This window comes from Phyllostomus discolor, chromosome 1 (assembly GCF_004126475.2).
Source record: "Phyllostomus discolor isolate MPI-MPIP mPhyDis1 chromosome 1, mPhyDis1.pri.v3, whole genome shotgun sequence".
Lineage (NCBI taxonomy): Eukaryota > Metazoa > Chordata > Mammalia > Chiroptera > Phyllostomidae > Phyllostomus > Phyllostomus discolor.
The window spans coordinates 207,608,118-207,627,507 of record NC_040903.2 but is presented as its reverse complement, the minus strand read 5'-3'; the positions used below and the strand labels follow the sequence as shown (position 1 = coordinate 207,627,507).

At 51.4% G+C, this 19,390-nt stretch overlaps 1 protein-coding gene across 9 annotated transcripts in view; it reads left to right on the top strand.

Annotated features, from left to right (window-relative positions):
* Window positions 1–7,489, top strand: part of FOXN3 (forkhead box N3) — a 362,322-nt gene extending 354,833 nt beyond the window's left edge. For 7 of the 9 annotated variants that reach the window (XM_036013048.1, XM_028505943.2, XM_036013060.1 and 4 more), the window contains one exon: window positions 889–7,489. In XM_036013048.1, the coding sequence (XP_035868941.1) occupies window positions 889–1,438 (550 nt within the window). In that variant the 3' untranslated portion in view covers window positions 1,439–7,489. The remainder of the gene's footprint in view (window positions 1–888) is intronic. The other 2 variants (XM_036013074.1, XM_036013079.1) reach the window with 1 other exon arrangement.
* The last annotated feature ends 11,901 nt before the right edge of the window (window positions 7,490–19,390 follow it).

The following is a 19,390-nucleotide window of genomic DNA, read 5'->3' as shown; positions in this document are numbered from 1 at the left end:
CGCTGTCGGGCCCTGAGGGGGGTGTAGAGCAGGGGACCGAGGCAGGGAAATCAGCCCAGAGAGTCAGACTTCGGTTCCCATCCCAGCTCTGCAACTTCATAGCTGTGTGGCTCTGAGTAAATCAGTTGACATCTCCAGATCCTTCTCCCAGCATCTAGAAAACAAAGATGCTCGCGCCTGCTTTACAGAGCCAAACACAGTCCCCCGTGCAGACTGCGCACGGCACCAGGCAGGTGCTCCCCGCCCTGCAGTGTCCCCGTGGCCGGACCATCAGCGTCTCCGTGACAGTGTCTGTGTCTGACCCCGCCTCGGGGGCCTCCCCAGGCCCCTCCCTCAGGCCGTGTGTTCCTGTGGGGTGTTCATCGAGTATTTGTAGGATGAATGAGTGCGGGGGGAGTTGCGGGAGTGAAGATCTGCCACCACCTGGCAGGTACCCCTTTTCCCTGAACCCTGGCTTCCGCCTTCTGACGAAGGGCTCCCCGTGGGCAGGGCAGAGGAGGGCGGGTGTCCCCTCTGAAGGGCCCGGCCACCGTGGCCCGGCAGGGGCTCCCCCCTGGTGTCGGCGGGCCCACGAAGGCTGACACAGCTTGATTTTGATGGCTTCATTGAACGAACCGTGCGTCCACCTCGGTCCCTTAAGAGGCATGCTGTTTTGATGTCTCAGCCGCACACATTGAGGGAAAATGCCCGTGGCAGGAAGACAGAGGTGTCGGGACTCAGGGCCCTGTCTTCAAAGCAGGTGGCCCCGCTGGCCGCTGTGTGGGCACGCCGTCGGACCGCCCGTCGGGGGGCCTGGTATGTGAGCACGGGGGCTGCGGGTGTCCCGTCGCGGCGTCTAATCCGTGTCCTCTCTGTCTCCCATCCCTCCCCGCCGTCCCCGCCCTGCAGGAACAGCCTCGCCGGCTGCAGGACGCGGACGGAGAGCGAGCCGTCGTGCGGCTCGCCGGTGGTCAGCGGGGACCCCAAGGAGGACCACAACTACAGCAGCGCCAAGTCTGCCAACGCCCGGAGCACGTCGCCCGCCAGCGACTCGGTCTCCTCCTCCTCGGCCGACGACCACTACGAGTTCGCCACCAAGGGGAGCCAGGAGGGCAGCGAGGGCAGCGAGGGGGGCTTCCAGAGCCACGAGAGCCCCAGCGACACAGAGGAGGACGACAGGAAACGCAGCCCGAAGGAGGCCAAGGAGGCCCTGGGGGACAGCGGCTACGCGTCCCAGCACAAGAAGCGCCAGCACTTCGCCAAGGCCAGGAGGGTCCCCAGCGACTCGCTGCCCCTCAAAAAGAGACGCACGGAGAAGCCCCCCGAGAGCGACGACGAGGAGATGAAGGAGGCGGCGGGGTCGCTGCTGCACTTGGCGGGGATCCGGTCCTGTTTGAACAACATCACCAATCGGACAGCAAAGGGGCAGAAGGAGCAAAAGGAAACCACGAAAAATTAAAAACAAGTCATTGATTTGTTTTGAACTTAAGGCCATTTGGTTTCAGCATGTCAGGAGATTTCTAATGATTTGTGGCAATATCAGCAATTTCTTTTTTTTTTTTCCTTTTTTTGGGGTTTGTTTTTCTTTCTTTTCTTTCCTTTTTTTTTTTTAAATTCGCCCCCCTCCTTTGTTTTGTACCCTTGAGAATTTTATTTTTAAAGGAGATTGAAGCCATAGAACTCATATTGACATTCAGCTGTTTTACAAAAAGCTTTTCGTTATCTGAAGACAAAACCGAAAAAGCCAAAATGACCATTGCTTCCTCCAGCGTGTGAGAAACACGTGGCTGAATTGCAGGGATGTCAGGAAAATGCCGCAGAATGCCCACATTTGGCGCCTAGGAGGCCCGTGTGCAAAGTCTTCATGGCTCGGGCCCGGCCGCTAGGTTTCAATGGTCAGGATGCCCGCCCCATGGGGTTCACTGAGTGCACGTGCAGGAGGCGACTGGGGAGAAGGCAGGCCCCGCCCACCCTGGAGCAGACCCCAGCCGGTGGTGCCACGCGGCATGTTGTGTCCAGAAAGACCTTGGCATTGCCGCTCAGCTTGAGGGGGCGGGGGGGCACCTGTCCCCCGCACTTCTTAATCGTCACGCCTCCTAACATCTTACGAGGTGGACACTGGACCATCCCTGTCCACTGGGTGTCAGTGACTAAGGAGAAGAAAGGGGGTCAATTTGTAGCGCTATTCCTAATCACCGAATTCTGGTCTATGTTAAAGTAGGAGACTGTTCCACAAGCCATAAGCCTGTAGGTGGCCCTGCACACACGCACGCACGCGTGAGCGAGAAAGAAAACGTGCAGCCAACAGGCTGTGTTTTCTTAACTGCCCAAGTGAAAATCAAGTCCAAGAAATTACAATAGCTGTTAAGCAAGGAAATAATGGTACATAATCTTTTTCTGTCTGTCAAAACTGTTTGATCTAAGTGAAAGCAAACAAGCAAAGAGCTACGGAACCTGCCATTAGTATTGTGGTATATTTTTAAAAGATGAAAGGCACATTGATGGACAAAAAAAAATTTTTTAAAGGAAAACATGGCAAAAAAAAAAAAACAAACCAAACTCCTATACTGCCCTCAAAATGGAGTTTGCAAATAATGTCAGTCAGGATTCATTTTTGCAAAAATCGGTGATTTCCACATTCAGCCAGTGTAGCCAGCAGAAATTTCTGATCCACAATGCATGGATTCCTTCTAAAAGAAAAAAGAAAAAAAATCACAAAAACACAAACTTTTTTTATTCAAAAATAAAGTTCTTGTAAGGTAAATAATGTATTTAGCATGAAGCATGAATTATTTTCATATAAATATAGAAAATAGAGAAAAGGCTATGCCTCTAATTTTTAAGCCCTTAGGCTTAGAGGTTCTTTGGGTTTTCTTCTTTTTCGTTTTCTTTAGTTTTGTTTTGTTTTTGTTTTTTTTTTTCTTCCCAATCGTTTTGTTTTGGTTTTTTGAAGCAGGTGTTTAAGGTTTAACCTTCTTCAGGGACAAATTCTGACTGTTGGGGAACTCACTCTGCAATATAAAAATGTCTTCGTGTTCCGGGAGGGCCTGCCTTGTCTGCGCTTCAGCCCCGACCCCTCTGGTTCTGTGTGGAGAAGTGTGTCCTTTCTCTCTGTCTGGACATGTTTTATCACGACGCAATAATTCGAGGGCAAACTTGGTAGTACGTGTGTATGATAGAATCAAGAGAACTGGGGGACGCTGACTCGAGAAAACCGTCACCACCATTTGGTCCTAGGAGAAAGGCAGTGAACGATTATGCAAATTCGCCAGGAGAAGGGAAACACGCTAATGGGCCTTACTGGATGAGGGTGTGAGGTAGGGGGCACGCGAAGGCGGTGGCGGCGGCGCGGGCGTGGGAAGGACCGGCCCCCCGCAGCCTTCTGCCACACCAGCTCGGTGGGAAGGAGGGGCCGGCCGTCTCCACCACCCCCGCGCACGAGCCCACCTGCAGCTGAGCCCGCCTAGAGTGTGAGAGCTGAATTTAGACAACAGGACAGTGTCACGCAGCCCAGAAACCCCTGTGATCTTTGCCTGACAGAAATTATTGGGGAGACCCAAAGAGAAATCTCTAGAAGAATGTGGTTTTCCACCCAAACGGAGGGGAATTGTGTGGTTTAAATGCAAACGAAAACACCCACTACCGTGGGGCTCAGGATACGATGGTGGTGAGGGAGAGGGACAGAAGTGGGGGGATGATATTTTTAGAAACGGGACGTGTGGGCCCACGAGCCGGCACCAGGCGTGGTCGGCACCTCCGCCGTCGGCACAATGTGGTCATGCACTGGTGCCCGCCCCGTGCTCATCTCCCCCTGGGCTGTGGATGGGAGACCCTGGCCGAAATCGACACCTGTGCACTGGTCAAACTGGTTACCTGAACCCTTCCAGCCTGTTCGTTCAGGGGGTGGATGGGAATCTCACCAGATGTGTGCCGCCCCAAAAGCCATCCACAGCTCTGGAACCTGAGGGACACTGCTTGGTGTCGTCCCCTGACCGAGCCCAGGAGACCCCACCCCCTCCCCTGAGAGACAGTTTGGACTTCCCTCTGAAAGGCAGAGTGCACATCGGGGCCTGTCTCTGGCAGGGGGCTTCTTCCATTAAAACCCCCGCAGTGGGCTGTCTCCCCTCATTTCGTTTTTCTAAAGGAGCAAAGGCCTCTTTTAGAAAAGAATAAAATGCAATGTGTGTGATTTACTTTTCTGATCTCTTTGAGAAATAGATAAATATCTTATAAAGTGTGTTCTTAACTCCAGAACCACTCTTTTTGCATAAATACCTCATTGGGCAGCTTTCTAAGTGTTATTTTCCCGGAGCCTCCCTCGGCCCCCCGTGTAGGGACCCCGGGGAGACTTACAGGGGAAACTTTAGTGAGGGTACTTTTTTCTATTTTTCTTCTGTTTTTGGAGGCATACACATTATGCATAACCAAAACAATGGCTCAATTGTGTTTAACTTTGTATTTTGATTGTTGAGAAAAAAAAATATCCATGTGTATGTGGCCGTTTGTAGTGAACTCATTGCAGAACGAGGTTGTCCGTGTCCTCACCAAGCCAAGGGGCAGGCGGCACCCTCTCCTACCCCCTCCTCCAAGAGCAGTAGAGAACTTAAGCACAAGCCTATTCGTGAAAAGACTATTTTGTTCAAGTGTAACTCACTCTAGTCTTGGAATTCCTTCCCAAGCGTCAGGTGTTCTTTTAGCTTCCGAACTAGCCTATGTATCCATTAGTCCGACAGGTCGCCTGAGCACACCGTTCAGGGGGCGTGGTGGTTCTGCTTTCGCTTCTCCTGCGGGAGAGGCGGCGTTTCGTGTGTCATTCCAGTATCTCACATACTCACGTGGGGCGGGGGGCGGGGGAACCGGGGAACTATAGCAATATTTCAAGATGCTTTGGAAAACAGCCGTGAACACATCAGCACCGTGGCATCTACCATTACTCGCTGTCGGCCCTTGGACACATTTAAGAGAAAGAGACTGCAGCTCTTTTTCCTTAAATGACATACACGTAGACAGTTACTTTTATGCTACTACAGTTGTCTTGAATCTCTATGTAGTGCTATGTGGAAAGGATTTGTTTGCATCGTAGATTTTTCTTCCCAGCCTTATAATGTACCCTAAGCTCCTACTTTTCCTCCCCCTCTCCGATCAGTCAGTATCCTTCCAAGAGCTCTCCGGTGAAGCTGTCTGTCTGGACCGGAAGCCAGCCACACCCACGTGCGGAGGGCGGTCGCAGACAGCTGTGGCGGGTTTCGGCCTTGCGCGGGGCTGAGTTCTGAAGAAGGCGCATGTCCAAGGCCTTTCCCAAGAACTGACCGCCCGTAGGCGCACTCAGCGTGGGCACAGCAGTGACCACCACGGGACGTTCTAGAAGAGGCCACTCCCCTGCATGGTGTTCCTGCCTGAGGGACAACGTCCGGGCTGGGGGCTCTGTAGCGTGAACACCCCCCGGGTGGCTTTTGTGCCCAGCTCCGCCCTGGGACACACCAGGGCTGCTCGGCGCCAAGCTCTGCACCCCACACCGCGAGCACGGGCACCCAGCTTCTCAAGGAAGGGCCCTTGGAGAAGGAATCAGAGCTGCATACGTACACGGGAGGGTTTTCCACAGGGGACTGGTTTCGATTCGATGTGACTTGCCTTTCCCTTGAAACTCGATGCAGGTTGGGAGTCCTTTCTGTCTGGTGGATCACAGCTGCCCAGATGTTGCGGTTTATTTTTACGTTTCCATAGAGAAATACTTTTTTCCTTTCATCTTCAGGATTTTTTGCCACCAAAAGAACACATTTTGAACTCTGTGTCCCCTCTTGATTGTGACTTACCAGTGTGGACAGTTAAATCCTTAGTGTCCTAGGTCCCGGCCCTCCAGTACTATATCAAACACTGTTATGCACATAATGCAGCACTGTGATCTAATTTAAATAATACTTTTTTATTATTTATACTACTATATATAATATACATCAACACTTTTGCTATATAACCTAAGTGGATAACCCTCTCGTAGTTACCTGCCAAACGTGGGGCTTCGGTTCATACTGCAGTTAACACAGTTACCGAGTTGTAATGGTGTCTTTTTTTTTTTTTCCTTTGTAACGGAATGTGTAAATCAAAGTATATACATTGTGTGGTGTTCCTGTTTCTGGAGTTTCACGAGGATTTACACATGGCCTTCAGTGTTGTGTATAGACCCCCCCCCTGCCTTTGGGACTCCATCTGTTACCCCCTCTCCCTCGAAGAGAGCGCCCGCGCTGGTGGGGACCCCCGAGTTCTCTCCCCCCCACTGGCCGTTCTCGACCCAAGCACAGACTCAGCTCTGTCGCTTCATCGTGGAAAACGCGTGTGACCTTGCCATTCTTCCACTGTTCCGCAAACAAGTGCTAGCTTCACTGACCAAAAACGAAGGAAGGAAAATGCGGTTTTTAAAACAATCCATCTTCTCGCAGCCGAAACCGACGTGTCTATGGTGCTGTATCCCGCTGTCTGTCGTACTTCTGACATCAGACCTAGGTGAAAAGATCACTTCTGACGTAACTGTGATGTGCTCACAAGTCCCCTTCCCGTTCGTTCTTGTCGGCGTCGAGATCAAGACTATTTATTTGGGATATATATACCACAGTGTTTTCCACTGTGTCTCATTTGCAAAAGTGGAGGACGGCCTTCCCTGCCTTTGCAAATAATTAATATTCCATATTGGATTCTCAAAGACTTCGATATGGTGAACCTATCAAACCTAGAAATTGTATTTCATCCTTTTCATTACTGTGGCCTGAGTTCCCCAAACCCTCCCTGCCCGCCCCCCACCCGCCGTTTCCAGATGGAACTTAGCACCATTTCGGTCCCGCGCACATCCAGCCTACCCTGAGCGTGCACACTGAGGCCCTCAAAGCTCATTGCTGATTCAGTGCCCAGTTCCCCGTCCTGTCATTCACACTCACGATTTACACTGCCGCGGTGAAATGGGGAGACTAAAGTAGCCGTGTGTGTGTCTGGGGAGCATTCTACACTTGTCCATTTTTTAATCCTCTGATTCTGTAACACTTCGAGAGTTGGTTTTGTTGGACGGGACAGTAACAGTGATAAAGCAATCAGAAGACCAAGACGTTTACTGTCGATGCTTAGGGTCGCCTGGCCTTCGCTTGGCCACTAGACCTACATGGCCAAATTAATTTACTAGAGTAATAATTTCTTCAAAAGCCAATTTTCTTTTCTGTACTTGCTATATGAAACTGCCAATATCACGACTGGAAAGGGAGAGAGCCAGAGAGGAGAAGGAAAGTGGTGTTCGGTGGCGTTCACGGCGTGGAGCGGTGTGAAGGCAGGCGCGGCCGGCCGAACGTAGGGACCTGACGGTGTTGCTTTGGAGGTATCCGTACTTGCATTTTGCATTCTTCACATGTAATCATATTGCCAAAGACAAACTTTCATCATTTATTGTAAATAACACTTCCCCCCAAACCTACCATAAAGTTTCTGTGATGTATTGTCTTCCAGTTGCAATAAAAATTACTGAGTTGCATCAATTGGAGAGAAATGCCGTGTTGTCTTGCGTGCACTGCGTCTCCATGGGCAAATGCTGAGCGTGAGCAAATTTCTCTTTTGCTCTGGCACCTGCACCGCGGTGTGCCACTTTCTCGGTCTGGTCTTAGGGCCTCGGCCACACGGACGGTGCCCGTGTTCGTGTCACCAAACAGCAGCTGGCGTCCTGCTGCCCACTGAGGGACGCCAACTTTCTGTATCACCCTCCAGGCAAAATTCCAGAGGCAGAGATTTGGTGACAAAGGAAAGGAGTGTTCACTCAAAAGCTTCGCAATTTTGGAATAATAGCTTTCCACACGCATTAGTCACTTGAGCCTGTCAATTAAGGTTAAACTCGAACACCTGAGTTCTATCATTCCCCCTCCCATTAGTTTTAATTATGTTATTTCTATAGAGTTAGTTTACAAACTAAAACAACATAAGATACAAAAGCCACACAATTTTGGAAGAATGGCAGGCTCCTGCCTCAGAGGTTGTCATCTGCTCTAGAACACCCAAGAAAGGATAACCCCGCCACCCCCTGCCGGGCCAGCCCGACCCTAGGCTGCACCTGGAATTCCATCCTGAGCAAAACACCGTCTTTGGGAAATGCAGGCAGCTGCAGCAGCATCCCAGCATCCTCGAGGAAGAGAGCCAGAGCCCACCAGCTAGCCAGCCAGTCCAAGAGCCCTTTTATTTCGAATCTTGCCCATAATTCCATGGGCTCTGGAGGCATTCAGCTTCTCAGCCAATCCCATCCTGGACTGTTTATCATTGCCTGGGGCGAACTCCTTCAGCCTCTTCCTCCTCCTCCCCAGGTTTCTGATCAGATCTTTCTGTAGCACTCAGGCTTGCTTTCCTTTTTCTGAAAAATCACACATCTTCCTGCAAAGCAGTGCACAGCCCAAGGCTGAGCTCCCCTGTGGCCTGGCAATTCCAGCTTTGGACAGCCGGCCTCCCACCACGGGCCCAGGAGCTTGTGGCTAAGAGAGCGCACCTTTCATTCCGAAGTTGTCGGTATGAAACAATGAACTAAAACCATAACTCTAGGGCTGCACCCGGCTGGCCTGTCCCAGGCCCTGAGGGTTTCTTGGGATGACTCTCCTAACCCTCTGGTTTTCATCTTCCAGGATTTAATCCACCATCACTGAGATACCCTCCCCGTCCAGCACACACAGGGCAGGAGCCAAGCAGGGAGCTGATGAAGGGAGGGGCTGGGACACGTGAGGGATCACAGGGCACTGTCACCAAGCTGGAGGGGCAGAGCGACGGTGTTCTCACAGAGCTTTGCTGTGCTCCTTTGGTGACGGTTTTGTGCTTTCATGTGCTCAGTAGATCTGCAGTCACCCCAGCAGAGCTGGCCTGGGCCACTCCTCTTCTACTGGGCCCCCATTCACTGGTGTCACCAACGATGCCAGGCTGTGCCTCCTGTGGCCTGGGTGTCACCGGAAGGTCAGTGGTCCCCTGAACATCCTCTGTCTTCCAGCAATCCTGCCGTCTCCATTTCTGCTGTTGGAATCACCTGCAAAACGGTGGTGTGCCCTCCTAGATAAATATTTAAATATTTCAAATATTTCAATATTTGAGAGCAGCTGACTGGGAGGAAGAACAGAAAGTCATCTGGGTCACATCAGGTGGATCAGGTAGTTGGCCAAGATCACTAATGGTTAAGGCCACAGAGAAGGCGTGGCAGCATGCCGTGAAGCAGCCATAACAAACGCTTCCTGCACGTGATTCTCACAGTGGCTAGACGGCAGACACCAGGTAGAGCATCGTAATAGGTGTCTAAGGAAACTCGGTCAAAATGATACCACCCGCAGAATTCTGACCTGACCTCCAGGCTACACTGAGCATCCCACAGAAAGGAACAAAACTAGGGCAGTGGTTTGTGGCCCACCGGGAAGACCCTCGTGGAGGGCCTCGGGGCTACAGCATGGTGTAAGTGGGAAGGGAGACAAGTGAAACAGACAGAACTGAAGTAACACTGCATGACAATAGAAAAACTGCCCCCAAAGTCATATTCGCCGTATCACTATTTATTGCCGGTGATTTTCATTAATGATTCATTGGCTACCCTCATGAGCCAGTTCACTTTTTTCGTTCAAGAAGCACCCATTTGGCACCAGCTCCCTCCCAGTGACTGCTGGGTGACAGCGACAGGTGGAGCCGGTCTTCAAGGGGCTCAGAGAAGAGGAGCCCCAAGTTGCCTCTGGAGGCACATGTTCGGTGCTCGCTTGGCACCCAGAAGTGGGTGGGGCCGGTCTTCCTGGAGCCGAGCTTCCCGAGGGTGAAGCAATGGCGATCTTGTGACAGTAAATGCAGACAGAGTATTGCCAGGTGACTGATTGGAAAGGACAGCACTCGCCATGTCTCTCGAGGTTGCTACGTGTGTTCAATCACTGGAGGTTCAGGTGCCTCCCCGTCCGGCTTCTCCGCCCTCATCCAAATGGCCCCGCAGCCACCGGTCCCTCCTCCCTCTGTTCACACTCCAGTTCTTTCCCTGAAAAGAAGAAAAGCAATGACCAGTGTCTTCATTTTATTAAAAACAGTTTGGGATAACACAACCAAGAAGTCAAAGGAACTAATAAGCTCAGGCTCATAAGCTGCGTGGTTTCAGCCTCAGCATTTGCGAGCCTGTGCTGTGCATTTGGTTGGGGGACCATACATCTAATGTCCTGTGTTTCCCTTGAGCCAAAGACAAGCTTCTGGACGCTGCCTCAAAGATGCGATGGTTTGCCAGAGAGATGCCTCATGCACATATTTAAATACTCTACACGCCCTCAGATTGTTAGGTAATCTAGATGTAGGCTATCCTGTGTTCTTTAATTTTTTCCTGGACAATTGAAAGTGGGTTATTGCCCTGGCTGGTGTAGTAACTGGTTGGAGCACTGTCCTGTAAACCAAAAGGTCATGGGTTCGATTCCCAGCCCAGGCACAGGCCTAGGTTGTGGGTCTGGTCCTCAGTCAGGGGGCATGCAAGAGGCAACTGATCGATGTTTCTCTCGCACATCAATGTTTCTCTCCCTCTCTTCTTCCCTTCCACTCTCTCTAAAATCAATCAGTATGTCTTTGGGTGAGGATTAAAAAAAAAAAAAAGAAAAGGGGTTATTTGCTGAAAAGAGCAGACAACAGTGTCTTCAAAAGTTGTACGAATTCTCAGGGCAGTGAACCCCACTCCACCCCCACGTACCGCAGGTACCCCAGGTACCCCAGGTATGTGTTGGTGCTGTGCCAGTGGGACGGGTGCAGGTGAGGGTGCTGCTGCCCCGACCAGTTTCTCTTCCTCTCAACTCCTCTGCCTGATGAAAGGGCAGTGTTCTTTATTCATTCTTCTAGAAAGTTCTGGACAAATGATGGCAATTTCAGAGGAAGTCTGACACAACTAGGAGCTTTCTACGAGCTGAAAGCTCAGGTCCCATGCTGCTTCCCAGTTTCCCAGGAACTTACGGTCCCACACAGGCACAAACCTACGTGTGTTTGGACCATTTTCTTCATTGGGCTACAGAACCGGGGCTTCGGGAACCAGGTAAGGACACCTTTTTTTTTTTTTTTTAAGAACTCAAACCTAAGTGAATAAATCCATTTACTAAATGCTTACCTCTTCCCTTGGTGTAATGTGAATGAATCAACCTCCCCAGAACAGTGCCTTTAAATACCGCTCCCGGCAGCAGTACTTGGATTTGAGATGAGTCCTGTGCGTTTGGGGTGAAGGACCCTCATGATTAGAGAACCGTTTCATGTTCCGCCACGACAAAGTGCTCACGGAGTAGATGCCCAGGTCCCCTTCGATGCGCAGCAGTTTGTGTAAGAGGGGTCAAGGAATTCTATATATTTTTTTTTACTCATTTCAAGACTGATCTCTAACGATCTCTGATGTGGAAGAACCACAGTTTCATGGGGAAAGTCAGAAAACAAGGCGCCGGCTGTGCCCTCAGCCCTCTGGGCATCTGCTTCTGTACTAAGGGCCGTTCTATTCACTCCACAGCCCCGGGGGATGGCAGGGACCACTGGATCCCAACTCCCCAGTTACAGGCCAGCAGCTGACGTACAGGAGAGTTAAGGGATTTTGCCAGGATGACGCAGCTAGCTAATGGCAGAGCTGGGCATAAAAATAGGAAATTTTCCATTTTTTGTCATATCCATTCATTTGTATGTAATTATAATAATTACATCTGTACAATGTTGTAGCTGGCAATCCCCGTATATACACACTTAACCTTGTGTCCTGTGCATTTTGCATATAGCTACGGTGACAATGACTGTCTTTTAAAATGATAAAATGATACATAACATGCCATTGAGTGGTGGCCTGTCATCTTCAACGGTTACCTTACTTCCCATGGTCTAAATTGCTTCCAGTTCCCCTCTGTTGGAAGTAACAGCACAGTGACCATCTGGCATGCGATTGCCTGTTTTCTGCTTGTCCTTTGGCTCGGCAGCCTATCAGACTGTTGGAACAGGGGCATCATCGGCGTCACAGCTCCTTACAGTCGGGCTTTGCAAAAGGCACAGGTGCCGACTTCGTGGCATCCATGCCAGTGTTGAAATTGTTTTTTCTCTTTCATTTTTGCTGGCAGACAAAAACAATGCTTTATGGCTGTTGCAGCTTTTATTTAATGACTAGCAAAGCTATATTATTTTCCATATGTTTACTGGCCATTTATTTTTCCTTTTTCAGAACCAACTGTAACAGACTGTCCAGGAGTTCGAAAGAGAGGGAAACGAGACGTGTGGTCCCCTCTCCGCGAGGTTCCCGATGAGCCTTTAGGCGGTGCTGGGGTGACCAGACACACTCGCTGACCTCACATTGTCCTTCCATCCTCGGCCCCTCCAATGGTGCTTAAACTGACACAAAATCCCAGTTCCTAAAACTTGGACCCGAAGCTCCTTGGACTAGCCTGGAAAGCCACAAAAAAACGCAAACCTAAATCATCTTGCACATGGCAACCACGTACATGTTTGGAAACAGGAATAATCTCCTCCCCGAGTCCTCCCTAGACTACACCTTCCCAGCTCTGTCTGGGGATGCGTCCCTTTCCTGGACGTGTCCCGGTCCGTGCTCAGGACTGAGTGCTGACAACAGGCTCAGTCGGACAAGGAGCAGCTGTCACTTCCTCCGTTCTGGTCGTCCGGTTCTATGCATGCAGCCACGACTACTTTTATTTGTTTCTAGAAGTCTCGTCACACCACCGATTCACACTGTACTCGCTATTGACTGAAGTGACACAGTCACAGCTGTCAGCGTACCTCTCTCCAGGTGCAGGACTTTCTGTTTAAGTCACCTCCTTAGATGCGGTCCACGGTTCAAAGCCAGTTGGGATTAGGTCCTGCCCTGATTTTGTCATCCGAAACACTTCCTCCCCGCCCCCCCAGGTATCATTGAGTCACACATTGGGAAATGCCTTTTGTAAACTGACTGAGATAAAGCTGGAGCCAGGCAGCACTGCTCCGGAGTCCCCTCGGCTGGCCAACTTCCATTTCACTCAGCCCTTGGAGGGCGATGGCCCAAGTAGCTGCTCACAGGCACGCCTGGCTGTAGGAGGACGTAGCCCGCCTTCCTCCATCCAATCAAAGTTGGTCCAGTACGTTCTTGATCTGCAGGTATAATCCATAGTCTTCCTTTATAAAAAAGGAAGCAAAGTCATACTCTATGTTAATACGAACGATGCAAATTTGAAATAAAGCAACGGGAAAGAATAAAGTTTCACTTACTGTACAAAAGTGAAAACAATGTAAATCCTACTTTATTCCTATTGGGGATTAATCTTGATTTATGCATATATGAAATGATTTGAGGTCTTAAGAAACATATTCCTCCTCCAAAAAGCAACCACAATTTATTCAACCGTTCCATTCACTCATTCACTTACGATATCTGTTTTATTGAATGTCTTGCGGGGGGACATTGGTTAATGGAATCATACGGGTTTCAGGTGTACTCACTACATCTTAGTGAGCCCACACTGGCTTCCTTGCCAGAGGCGGACGAAGCATTCTTGTAACAATCCTCGCCAGAGGATGTTTCCAGGGTGCGGCGCGGAGACGAAGGTCTGCAGACAGCAGACGCTGTTCTGTTTGCGGTCTGAAGTTTCAGCGTAACTCAGAGCGGGTGTCTTCACTCTGTGCGCATGCCTACTTCGGAGACTTCCATATCGGGCATGGAGTTAGGCTGTAAAAGGTGTCAAATGCATTTAAAATAATGAGTCCTTTTAAAAAAAACCTCAGAGGTTGAGTTTGGTCATTTATTTTTATTTTTTAAATATTTTATTTATTAATTTTTAGAGAGGGAAGGGAGGGAGAAAGAGAGAGAGAGAGAGAGACATCAATGTGCAGTTGCTGGGGGATGTGGCCTGCAACCCAGGCATGTGCCCTGACTGGGAATTGAACCTGCGACACTGGTTCTCAGCCCGCGCTCAATCCACTGAGCTACACCAGCCAGGGCCTGGTTATTTATTTTTAAATATTTGACACCTTACCCAGCACGGCATACATATTGAAGTATCTAGAACTTTAATAGTGTGAAAGACTCCAAGACATGAAAGACTAGAGAAGAAATTAGAGAAGAAATAGATTTCAAAATTTGCAAACGGATTCTCTCCTGTACTCGTGGTCAGCCCACACCTGCTTTCGAGCCACTGCTACGTGCCATGCCTCTCCGTGCTGGGGACGCAGAGGAAACACCCGGCTCCTGCCTTCAGGTAATGCCACCCAGATCCAGCTGTGGTGACGGATGGGTAATTGGGATAAACGGCAGCTGACAAACGCCTCAGCAGTGGGTGGCCTTTCTTAGACATAAAAACGCTTGTTGCAAAGACCTCCCTCCCTCTCCCTCCCTTCGGGTTGCTGCGTCGGCTGGTGAGAACGTAGGTAAGAACCTGTCTGCCGTCTGCGGGCATGGCCACGCCTCCCCCGGGTGACCGACTTCTTGCTGAGCTAATTCTTGCTCAAAGTTCTCAGCCCCTCCGCTGCCCGGCCCCGCCCTGCTCTCTCTCCCCACCTAGCCTAGACTCAAAACACTTCTCTCCGGATTTCCTGTTTTTTCACATCACGACACCCCTTCCAGGCACTCAGAGGCCAGGGAACTACAGCCCGCAGGTCAACTCCTGCCTCCGTGTTGTAAGTGACATTTTGGGGACCCTGCCCTACTCATTCCTTTACACATTGTCTAGGGCTACTTTTGAGCCACGGCAGCAAAGCTGGGACTTTGAGACAGAGCCCCGTGACTTACAAAGTCTAAAATATTTACTACCCTGCCTTTCACAGAAGAAGTTTGTGGGGCCCTGCATTACCCTAAACTCACCCAGAGTTCTCTGCACCCTCTCCCCCTCGGTGTCCCCAGGTTCCATCCCTGCTACAGTGGTAACCTCCGCTCAGAACTTCATCCCTGCTCCCTTGGGTTCTTCCAGTTAGAGAACTTGCACCACGGCTTCCCTTCTCCCCTTGGAACACAGTCAAGTTCAACCAGGGAGAGCATACCACTCAGGGAACTGGCTGCACAGGTGGTGGAGGAGCGGAGAAGCCAGTGACGGGGGACAGGAGGCCGCCCAGAGGTGGGCGGGCAAGAGCAGAAAGCCATCACCAGCTCTGAGGCAGAGGGGCTAAGGGGGAAGCAGGGCTGTCAGTAGGGCGCAGAGACCCGCCCAGCAGAAGCCGGAGCCACGGAGGCGTCAAAGCCACAATGCTACAGACAGACGCCACCTGCCAGCAGAGCTGGTGGGAGAGCAATGCCCTTTCTCCCTCCCGTTTTCCAATCACTCGTCGGGGCTTCCCAGGGGACAAACCCAGAGGGAAGCCAGCTGACGTGAGAATAGGAAACGCAGTCTCTGGGGCCACCCCCTGCAATGCCGAGCAGAGCTGAGGAAGGTCAAGGAATGAAACAGGAACCACACACAGGCCTGGGGCCAGCACCCTGGTCCTGCCCCTCTCTTGTCTGTCCCCTCTGCTGCAGGCGGGACGACCGTTCCCATTATCTGACACAGCACCCTGCCTAAAACCCGTCCATCCACCCTGAGCTCTGTCTGGGTTCCTCACCCTGGGGCAGGAGCCCTTCACCCCGGCCTCTCCTGACTTGCTGCCTAATCTCCTGTCCCTGCCCACTCCCCCACTAAGCTCCAGCTGCTCTGGGGCGTTGCAGTTTCTGGGGTGTCCCCTGCCGCCCTGTCCCTGTGCACAGACCGTCCTCACCACCTCTCTGGGATGTCCTCTCATCCCACAAAGCTCAGTCCCCACATCTCCCCTCTGTGTTCAGCTCCCACACTCTTTCTACCGAGATAACTTGTAGCTAAAATTCCTGTATTCTGGCACTTCCCGTGTTTGCCTGTAGCCATTGATTTCCCGGTCCGTCTATGTCATAAAGGGCAGGCCTCCATCCTGTGTGCATCTCTCTCCCTGGGGCCTGCCCCAGCACCTGCCATGCAGTGGTCCCTGGGTTAGCGTTTCTCAGATGCGTGAATGGCGGCACAGGCACAAGATGTCGCTTGGATCCTGGCCTGGCTGCTCTGCTGCCCAACCACAGCCAGAAGTGGGATGAGGGGGAAGCTGCAAGTGCCTTCGGGAGCCCTGGAGAACACAGGGTCACCCCAACTTGGGACACCTCCTTGGGGTTAGGCCTCACTTACCAGCCTGCTCTGGCCACACGGGTGAGCAGGGGATGCTTTGGCCTGGCTTGTCCAGGCCACACCGACAGCCAGGTGCTCCATCTTCAGATGGTGCTGCAGCTGTGGCCAGCAGGGCAAGGGGACCGCCCCCTCCCACAGAGCCCCCCAGACCCAGAAATGTCACAGCCCCAAGGGCTCTCAGAGCTGCTGGGCAAACAGAACCAGTGGGGAAGAGACAGCCCATCCCCCAGGGCCCTGGGGGCTCTTACACCTCACAGGCCAGCCCAGCCCCCTCTCCCGCTGCCCGCGGGGCGGGGCGCGGAGGCAGGAAGATGTGGGCGCAACCTGGGCCGCCCCACCCTCTGGCCAGGCCTGGGTTTCCTGCCCCTCTTCCGTGGACTGGCCGCCCCGGAGCCCGTTTCCACGTGGGAAATCACGGGGCAATGTCCCTGCGCCGACGTTCTCAGCATGGCTAAGTCAGAATCCTCAAATCATCACGGGGGGACAATCGATGCTCTTGTCTGGCTTTTAATGACAATCAATTCTCTCTCTGGCTCTTTGCTAAATAAGTGTCATTGAGAACAATTGCATTTTGTGAACCTGGTCGCCGGCCTTGAATTTGCAGCTTCCTCCCGCTGATGAGAGAACATCTTGTTACTTCTGCTCTGTTCTCAGTCAGTCACGCCGTGTGCTCCGCTGTACAATTAATGTTCTTTTCAGTCTGTGTTTTCAGTCAGTGTGGCAGCTCCATTCATCAGAAGAGAAAGTCCACCCGTGTGCACAGGCCCCCAGGGACGGGCTGGGAAAGCCTGGGTGCCGGCCGGGCCCGAGTAAACGAGGCAGAGTGGCTGGTGTCAGGCAGACTGGACTTCCAGTCCCAGTCCTGCTGCCGACCAGCTGCGTGACCTTGGGCAAATCGCCCACCCTCTCTGAGGCCCTGTGTCAGCATTTACAGACCAGGGCAATAGTACTGACCATTTAGGACTGGTAAGAGGAAAACATGAGATGCTGTGTGACAAAGAGCGTTAATAGTGCCTGTGCCACATCTAGGAAGCTCAATAAGCTATCACGATCACCGCTGGTATTATTTTATCTGTAGGCGCCCCAGGACTGCTGAGTCCGGACTCTGTCTGTGCTGACGCCGACCACTGCTGGAGCCCCAGCCACAGGCGGCCACTGCAGAGCGGCAGAAATGCAGCGTCCAGTTTAAGCTGTGCTCTAAGTGTACTGGATTCCAAAGACTTAACATGAAAAAGTATAAACTATCTCATTAATATCTTTAAAGATATGCATTTTACAATCATGTTTAGACATATCGGGTTAAACAAAATACGTTATTAAAATTAATTGCACCTGTTTCTTTTCACTGTTTGTTTTTTTAAGTGGCTACTCCTAGAAAACTTCCGATGATAAATGTGGCTCAAGTTCTATTTCTCTTGCACGGCGTTGTTTTATCTGAGTCTCTTTCAAAGAAGTCTCATCAAGTAGATGCAAGTTAGCAACAGCAACCACAAGAAAAAGCAAGCAACAAACAAGATCCCAGGGATTCCAATTTGTAATTTGTTTCTCTTAAAAAAAAAATCTATGCATCATTAATGCTTTTCATATTGCCTTTTCTCCCTTCCTAATTTCCTTGCCCCTGGTGCTATTCTAAAGCCTTTAATTCGCCACTTCCACAGCCCACCACCGAGTACAGACGCACACTCGCCTCACCGCAGTACACAGGACATTGTCTCCTGTTCAGCCAGCTCCACGACCGCCCTCTCTGTCTGCCCTTCCTCTCGCCCTCCTCTCAGGCTCTGTCTTCTCCTGGCTGTTCTCTGAATTAGCATCTCTGGGGAACTGGTCTCTGGATGGGGCAGCTGCTCCCAAAGAGACTTGGGTGGGGCAGAGCAGACTCCCACTAACCCGGGTCGCAGAAGACTGATGGATAAACCAGATGGCCAACGGGTTCACTGACAACCGAGAGAGAGTCCTTTCCAGGGACGGCGTGCCTCCTCTGCACCTGGGGAACTCTGACCCTAGGTCCATGTCCTAGGACTTGCGGGGTGTGCGTTGCACAACACCAGGGGACAGCATTTACACACAGTCCACCGTGAGGTGAAATGTGCAACATGATGGCTGCCAGTATCAGCGGCCCCCAGAAGGCGCATTAGTCAGTCTGGTGAGCTCGATACCGTAACCAAGAAGGTCTTGAGGGAGAGAGTTCATCAAAGCCGTGGAGAAGCCGAGTGCAGCCACACAGAGGCCAGAGTGTCCACGTCCCCAGGTCTGCTGACACTCCCTCTCTGTCAGAGCTGGATAGACACTGACACATTCTTGTTCTTTAGCTTTCTCGTCTCCCAGGCTTCAGGAGGCATCTTGCTGTTCAGATGATAAGGTTCCCCTCCATCCTGAACATGAGACATTTGATGGGTTTCAGCTCAGTAACATGTCAGTTTTTCCTCCTCAGAGTACGGCCTGATTTGGGGGTTCACCCATGTCCTTGGTCACAGTTATAGGTTGAACTGTGTTCCCCCCAAATCCATACATTGAAGTCTTAACTGCGGCGGTTCAGAATGTGACCTTTTGGATCTGCTGCAAGTCTAGCTCACATGCCCAAGCCGTGCAATACTGGGCCATTGAAATGGGGAGAGGACTAGTATCTGGTTCTTAGAATTTCTTTGAGGGTTAAGTGACATAGACCTTGAGAAGGGTCTGCACAGAGGCCGGGGCAGAGTAGCCCTTCCGTAACTGTGAGCTGTCATTACCCCTCTGCTGCTTCTCCTGAAGCCCCGCAGGCCCCTGGGCCCCAGGAGTGTCCAAACACCCAGGTCATGCAGGAAGGGTGACATGGAGCTTCAGAAAAAACTCTGGATTTGAACTGGGAGAAAAGGGTTTGGATGCAGCTTTACCACCAACTAAGGACATGGAACCTCAAGGTTTTTTTGTGAAATGAAAATGTAAATACCGATCTCACAGGGCTGCTGCGGAGAAGAAATTAAACAATCTGTAGACAGCCTCTGGCAGTGAATCTAGTTATGCAGTGGGTGCTCGGCAAATATTTGTCGAAGCAAAAACAGGAGGGACAGAGTTTGGAACAATCTCCTGGGGCGATGGCACGTCTCCCATCCCCAGGGCATGACCCCAGCATGACTCGTCACTGTTAAACCTCCAACTTGGCCGTGGCCCTCTGCCCATTGGTGCAGCCCCCTGCAGGGGTCACCCCAGGGCCACCGAGGCCCGAGCAAACAAGAAGAGTCAACAGGTGGAAAGGTCTGGCCTTCTGCCACTCTGCATGAGGTGTGGCTCCTTGTTTCATGCCC